At 26.7% G+C, this 8,010-nt stretch overlaps 2 protein-coding genes across 2 annotated transcripts; one reads left to right on the top strand and one right to left on the bottom strand.

Annotated features, from left to right (window-relative positions):
* The first annotated feature begins 243 nt into the window (after positions 1–243).
* LOC128954450 (uncharacterized) lies at positions 244–3,967 on the top strand. The gene is made up of 4 exons (XM_054300030.1): positions 244–322; positions 398–2,281; positions 3,415–3,585; positions 3,912–3,967. The coding sequence occupies exons 1-4, from the start codon at positions 244–246 to the stop codon at positions 3,965–3,967; spliced, it is 2,190 nt and encodes a 729-aa protein (XP_054156005.1).
* Positions 3,968–4,411: 444 nt separating this feature from the next.
* LOC128954449 (chymotrypsin-like protease CTRL-1) lies at positions 4,412–6,312 on the bottom strand. The gene is made up of 5 exons (XM_054300029.1): positions 6,282–6,312; positions 6,201–6,203; positions 5,746–5,764; positions 5,236–5,677; positions 4,412–4,588 (listed from the first exon to the last, which is right to left on the bottom strand). The coding sequence occupies exons 1-5, from the start codon at positions 6,310–6,312 to the stop codon at positions 4,412–4,414; spliced, it is 672 nt and encodes a 223-aa protein (XP_054156004.1).
* Positions 6,313–8,010: the final 1,698 nt, after the last annotated feature.

The raw sequence follows: 8,010 nt of genomic DNA, 5'->3' as shown, positions 1-8,010 counted from the left end.
AAATTGATTGAAGAAGATTTAATTGTAAAATATATTTGTTGTTTTGATATTGAATCTTATACCGATACCAATGGTAAACATATAGCAAATTTGCTGTGCTATAAAACTGAATCTGACGATGGGCATGCAAGAGATGGATATTTCTTTGGTGAACGCTGCGTGAATAGTTTTATTAAATACTTGAGCTCTTTATCTAATATTGCTTCCAGAAGAAAATCGAAAATCTACGTATTTGCTCATAATATGAGAGCTTATGATGGACAATTTATTCTCAAAGAAATGATTAATATGGGGTATAAAGATATTGAAATAACTCCACGTGGTAGAAAACTATTAAAAATTGAACTTGAAAATGTGAAAATATTAGACTCTTTAAATTTTTTTCAAACGTCTTTAGCTAAACTACCAAAAGCATTTGGATTAAATGTTGAATTAAAAAAGGGTACATTTCCACACAAATATAATAAACCAAAAAATTATAATTCAGTGTTAGATAAATTACCAGATAAAAAATATTTTGGATGTGATTATATGACAAAAGAACAACAAATTGAATTTAATGATTGGTATGACTCATTTATTGGTATTTGGAGCTTTAAACAAGAGTTGATTACATACTGTATGAATGATTGTGAAATTCTTCTACAAGCAATTCAAAAATATCGTCAAACATTTAAAGAGATTACTGGATTAGATCCAATAACACGTAATTTTACATTAGCATCTGTTGCAATGGAATGTTTTAAAGCAAACTTCCTTCAAGAAAAACAAATTGCAAATACACCAGTTTGTGGATATGATAATTATAAAAACAAATCAGACAAAGAAAGAATTTGGATAGAAGACATTATTAAAAAAGATAAAATTTTAAAAAACGGATTAAACATTGAACGTAATGCTAGATTGGGATCAAGATATTGGCCTGATGGTTTAGACAGAGAAAAAAAGATCGTATACGAATTTTTTGGATGTTATTATCATGGTTGTGTAACTTGTTTTCCTTTAAATCGCGATGAGTTTAAGCCAAACATTGGTGGTACGTTTAATGAAAAATATAATCAGTGTCAACAAAAAATTGCCTATTATGAAAGAAGAGGATTTAAAGTTGAATTCGAATGGGAGCATGATTTTGATTATGCAAAAGTGTATTATAGATCTACTAGTGATGAAGTATCTAATAGCAACAACTATAAAAAATCAATTGATATTAAAGATGCTTTTTTTGGTGGACGTACTAACAACTTAAGATATAATTATGTATGTAAAGATGATGAAGAAATAAAATATTTGGACTTTTGTTCATTATACCCGTATGTTTTAAAATATAAACAATACCCAATTGGTCATCCAAAAGTGATTACATGTAATTTTCCATCTATTAAAGATATATTCGGAATAGTAAAATGTAGAATTAAGCCAAACGCTAGTCTCTACTTACCTGTTTTACCAAGTAGAATAAATAATAAACTTTTATTTACATTGTGTGAAACATGTGCTGAAAATAATTTACATTGTGAATGTTTTTGTGAAAATAAATCAATAATTGGTACTTGGACTTCAATTGAATTACAACTTGCTATTAAACATGGTTATGTTATTGAACAAATTTTCGAAATACATCAATATGAAACGACTTCAAGTGATCTTTTTAAACATTATATAAATATGTGGTTGAAAATTAAGCAAGAAGCTAGCGGGTGGCCTGACTTTACTGAAAATATTATAAAATACAAAAATGAAAACGCAACTATTACATCAGATGACATTTTATTGGAAATGTTTAAAGTAAATTATATAAATGATTACAAAGTAATAGAAGACATTGACTTGGACTATGACAAAATTGAAAAAAATGAATCTTTAAGATTTATTGCTAAACTAATGCTTAATAGTTTTTGGGGGAAATTTGCTCAAAAACCTAATCAACCACAAACACAAATAATATCTTCATATGATGAATATGAAAAACTTTGGTTTAGCGAAGATAAAGAAATTGTTGGACATTTTAAAGCAAGCGATGATGTAACGGTGTTAAGTTGGCAATATTTAGATGATAAAGACTCCAAAGCTCGTACTTATAATGTTACTATTGCCGCATTTGTTACTGCCTACGCACGAATTGAATTGTATAATTTATTGGACAGAATAGAAAAAAATCGTATTAATGGAAAACATAGTGTTTTATATTATGATACTGATTCTGTAATATATTTAAGAAATTTGAATGATCCTATTATTGAAACTGGTAATTATTTAGGAAATTTAACTGATGAAATTAATGGTAAATGTGTTGAATTTGTATCAATTGGACCTAAAAGTTATGGGTATAGATACATTAAAAATAATAACATTTACACTCATTTAAAATTGAAAGGTATTATGCAATCTCAAATAACATCTAACGTTGATTTTGATTGTCTAAAAAAATTAGCTAATAATCAAATAACACAAACAGAAAATAATCAAACATCTGTACTACAAAGACAGTTTAAAATAGTTAATGAAGACAAAGATGCATTTAAAATTTATACACGATATTTTAAAAAAATTTTAAAACCAACAAGTGATAAACGTGTAATTTTAACATCAAAAGATATGACTCTTCCCTTTGGTCATGAACTTTTATCTTTGTATCAATAGCTTTTGTAATAAATAATTTGTAACATATGTATTATATATTTTATTTAATTTTAATAAAATTCTAAATATAAAATTATCATTTCGTGTTATATTTATTTGAATATATGAATTATCATAAATAGAAAAAAATATTAATAGCGCTGATTTTAAATTTAATAATATTAACGATATTTGTACTTGATAATAATATCTGGTATTAGTGGATATACAATAAACATTATTACATTTATAAATTCCTCTGTCAGTAAAATATGTTGGATATAACTTTTCTAATTGTTTTATACTATAAATATACAATTTTTCAGGTATTTTTAATTCTATTATTGAAATGATTTTATTATTTTTTATTATATACCCATCAACTGTAGTTGATAAAAAAGGTATGTTTGGATTCAAAACACTTGATCCTAATTTAATATTAAGTTTAGTTTTATTTTTTATTGCTGTTAATGCATAGTACTCATATTTTAGACTTTTATCATACTTAAAATCAATTGAATTGTATATATTATTAGTAAATTGTTTACTAATAAATTCTATTAATTTTTCTGTATCATTTTCATATAATTTTATATATTGATAAGATTTTGAAGCAGTAATTCTAAGTTTTTGTGTACTTTCATACCCATAATTAAAAACATAAGATAAATCATTAATTTTTAAATAATTATTATATATAATATTATTTAAAATTATTATATTAAATTTTACTTTAATGATTTTTTTAATTAAGTAATTAATTTCTTTTTTATTTATTTTTATCATTTTAATCAGTGTCTCAGGAATACATTACTTCTATAGTTGATGAATTGGAATCCAGACGAATGGAAATAAATGACTTAAAATCTGAGTTGGAAGCGGCTAAAATCTTGTTTCAAATAAAAGAAGAAGCCTATCGCAATGAAATTAAAGCATTAAAAGAAGAAAATCTAGCATTAGAAAATAGTAAAAAGGATAAAAATTATAATATTTTGGTTAATCTAATAGATAAAATAGAAAAAGATTTTGATAATTATAAAAACAAAATGAATGATAAACATACTAAATTATTGAATAGTAAATTAAAAGAATCAGATGTTATTGTATTAAAATAAAAAATAAAATTTTTATTTTTGTAAAATAAAATTTTAAAATTGTCTATAAAAGTAACTAATTTTAATAAATATATATATAAGATGTTACAAAAAAGGTAAGTAAAAACCCATGGCTATTATATCAAATTAATAAAGGATATGTTATGAAAAATTTGAGGATATGTTATGAAAAATTAGAGCTCATTGTAGCCGCACTTAAAGAACTTCAGTTAAATCAATTGATGAAACCATAGCAGCGCTTAAAGAACTTCAGTTAAATCAATTGATGAAACCATAGCAGCGCTTAAAGAACTTCAGTTAAATCAATTGATGAAACCATAGCAATGCTTAAGGAACTTCAGTTAAATCAATTGATAAGTACGACCTATTATAGGCCAAAGAATGTAAGAATAATGATTGTTTTTATAGACATAGATACCTTCGGTATATATTTTCTAAACTTTATATTTTTAGATATTTAAATAACTACAAAAATTATATGGGGGAAAGCAATTTTATTGCCCCAAAATTAGGATAAAGGGACCCTGTACTACTTATATGTATAAAAATTTTTAACATTATTACAATTAATTTTAATAATTATTTAATATTAGTCTACTGTATCTAATTGAATAAAATAACAAAACTATTACTACTTTTTATTTAATAGTAACTATTATAGAGTATAGAAAAAATATCTAATTATTCTCAATAGTATCGACAATCCAATCGACAAATCGTGAAACTCTTATAAAAATCATTATAGCATTTGGATTGTATGCCAGACAATGAACATTAAGCGAACTGGCCGAGGTTATACCAATTAATACCGCCCGATCCCCGACATACTGGACCACTGGTCCACCAGAATCACCCTATACATTACAAATAATAATAAAATAAAAATATTATATATATATATCAGGGTTGCTATGGGTGTGTGTCTATGTGTATGTCTATGTGTATGTCTATGTGTATGTCTATGTGTATGTCTATGTGTATGACTATGTGTATGTCTATGTGTATGTCTATGTGTATGTCTATGTGTATGTCTATGTGTATGTCTATGTGTATGTCTATGTGTATGTCTATGTGTATGTCTATGTGTATGTCTATGTGTATGTCTATGTGTATGTCTATGTGCATGTCTATGTGTATGTCTATGTGTATGTCTATGTGTATGTCTATGTGTATGTCTATGTGTATGTCTATGTGTATGTCTATGTGTATGTCTATGTGTATGTCTATGTGTATGTCTATGTGTATGTCTATGTGTATGTCTATGTGTATGTCTATGTGTATGTGTGTGTGTATGTGTGTGTGTGTGTGTGTGTGTGTGTGTGTGTGTGTGTGTGTGTGTGTGTGTGTGTGTGTGTGTTATCATATCATAGTCAAGTGTTGGGTTAGGGTATGAACTGTTTACTTAATATTGACACTGGACATATCCACCCCTCCGGTCCAAAAATAAATTGCTTAACCCTGTTATTATAAATGTATGCATATTAAACAGTGTTTAACTTGCCTTACAAATACCAGAGCCTGTATAATGCGGATATCTATAAGATCTGATCCAATTATCCCAACCATCACGTGTAGTATTAAATGCTTTCTTAATTATTATCCATTCCATCATCAGTGGTCCATAATTGACAACACTTTCATCAATATAACCAAAACCGGCATTCAATGCCAACTCATCCTCAGTGTTAACAATATCTTTGTCGGGCAAACAAATACCGTTTACTGCAGGCGACAGATAAGATTGACCACCACTTGATGTTGTTGTGGTGGTTGGTATGGGTAGCGGTGAAATCAATTTCAATAATCCAATGTCGTATTTCAGGTCTGTTTTGCCATCATCTGTATTGTACTTATAGTGAGCAATACTTATGTCCACATCGTATATATAATCACCTGTAAGACTCCGGTCGATAACTGGGCGCACAGTTATCCTATAACCGGGTCTTTTATTTTTTTTTAATTAATAAACAATTATCATAAATACATTGCAATTATTTTGTAAACATATTACATAATACATTCTTCAATACCTTAAAATTATGTTAATAATAATAATAATAATATATGATATTATGATAAAATAAATATTATATCAATCTATAACCTATTAATAATATAATACTATAATTACCTAATACAGTGTCCAGCAGTTAGTATCCAATATCTGTTTAGTACAATACCAGTACAATAAGTACTAAAATTTATAAATAAAAATTATATATATACTGTATATATATAAATATTTTATAATAATTTTAATACTATTTGTTAATAAAAATAAGACAAAATATTACTCTGAAATCTACTAAAAACTCTTGTATTTGTATTTTAATTATTAATATAAAATAAAATTTACACTTAAAAACAATTTGTCATATTTTTTTACAAAAAATTATGATTATTGATTTGCAATTGATATTATAGGGCAAGTGTTAAACATATTAATATATATATATATATAATTACCTTCTAATTGGTATAAATAACAAAAAATATTTTTGAGTAAAAACATATGCAATCCACGGCCACTCTCCCGGTTTAGCTAACCGTCCGTTTTGTACACTACTAGTTGTCTCATTGGATGACCACTTTAAACACTGACCGGTAGTCGTCAACAATGACTGTCTGCCGATACCACACGTGTCGAGCGTTACGTTCGGGTATTGTTTGATATGTGAGTGCAAACCATTCACTACTACTACCGATACTATTAGTATTAAACTAATAAACATAATTGTTATATATTTTTTATGAATGAAATTTTTACAGTAAAACTGTAAATTTATTTTAGTTTTTATTCTACTAATAATAATGAAAATATTTTAATCTTAAATAACAATTTTTACTTTATACGGATTGCAATTTGAGAATATTACCAAAAAAATGTTTATTTAAATTATTAACAAATATGTAATTTTAAATTATTCAAATGATATATAATACATAGATATATAATATTTTTTTAATATAAGTTAGATTTCATTTAATATAATATTAGTAATATAATAATTATTTAATATTACTCTACTGTATCTAAATGAATAAAATAACAAAACTACCACTTTTTTTATTTAATAGTAACTATTATAGAGTATAGAAAATAATATCTAATTATTTTCAATAGTATCGACAATCCAATCGATAAATCGGGAAACTCTTATAAAAACCATTACATCATTTGATTTGTATGCCAGACAACTAACATTAACCGAACTGGCCGAGGTTATACCAATTAGTACGGCCCGATCCCCGACATACTGGACCACTGGTCCACCAGAATCACCCTATACATTACAAATAATAATAAAATAAAAATATTATATATATATATGGCTTGGTATGGGTGTGTGTGTCTTTGTGTGAGTGTGTGTGAGTGTGTGTGTGTGTGTGTGTGTGTGTGTGCACACTGTGTGCACACTGTGTGGTATCATAGCATAGTCAAGTGTTGGTATGTAGGTAATGATCTGCTAAATTAATTTTTTTCATATTTAACCTTACCATTAGACTTCCGCCCCCCCCCCAATAAAAAACTTGCTTAACTCTGATATTATAATTATATGCATATTAACAGTTAAACTTACATTACAATTACCAGAGCCTGTAATAGGCGGATATCTATAAGATCTGATCCAATTACCCCAACTATCTATAGTCGTATTAACAGTTTTCTTAATTATAATCCAATTCATCATCAGTGGTCCATAATTGACAACATCTTCATCAATATAGCCATAACCGGCAAATAATGCCAACTCATCCTCAGTGTTAACAATATCTTTGTCGGGCAAACAAATGCTGTTTACATCATGCGGCCGATACGGTTGACCACCACTTGATGTTGTTGTTGTTGTGATGTTAGGTATCGGTAGCGGTGAAATCAATTTCAATAATCCAATGTCATATTTTCCGTCTTTTTTGCCATCAATAATGTACTTATTGTGAACAATACTTTTGTCCAATTTGTATGGACGGTCATATGTATGTCTCCGGTCGCTAACTGCGCGCACAGTTATATTATAACCGGGTCTTTTATTTATTTTTTTTAATTAATTAACAAATTATCATAAATACATTGCAATTATTTTGTACACATATTACATAATACATAATGTTAATAATAATAATAATATGATATTATGATAAATAATATTATACTAGTATCTATCAATAATATAATACTATAATTACTTAATACAGTGTCCAGCAGTTAGTATCCAATATCTATTTAGTACAACACCAGTACAAGAAATACTAAAATTTATAAAAAAAAACAATT

The sequence above is a fragment of the Oppia nitens genome, unplaced genomic scaffold (genome assembly GCF_028296485.1).
Source record: "Oppia nitens isolate AA-2021 unplaced genomic scaffold, nextdenovo-longstitch-racon4-pilon3 scaffold27_pilon_pilon_pilon, whole genome shotgun sequence".
Classification (NCBI taxonomy): domain Eukaryota; kingdom Metazoa; phylum Arthropoda; class Arachnida; order Sarcoptiformes; family Oppiidae; genus Oppia; species Oppia nitens.
The sequence above is the reverse complement of the archived record's forward strand: the minus strand, read 5'-3'. Positions and strand labels throughout refer to the sequence as shown.

Coding starts and splice junctions, on each gene's coding strand:
- LOC128954450 (XM_054300030.1), top strand. CDS start 244: ATGAGAGCTTATGATGGACAATTTATTCTCAAAGAAATGATTAATATG. Junction 2,282..3,414: donor TTTAACTGATGAAATTAATG/GTAAATGTGTTG, acceptor CATTTTAATCAG/TGTCTCAGGAATACATTACT. Junction 3,586..3,911: donor AAATCTAGCATTAGAAAATA/GTAAAAAGGATA, acceptor ATGAAAAATTAG/AGCTCATTGTAGCCGCACTT.
- LOC128954449 (XM_054300029.1), bottom strand. CDS start 6,312: ATGAGACAACTAGTAGTGTACAAAACGGACG. Junction 4,589..5,235: donor CAGGCTCTGGTATTTGTAAG/GCAAGTTAAACA, acceptor TGTAATGTATAG/GGTGATTCTGGTGGACCAGT.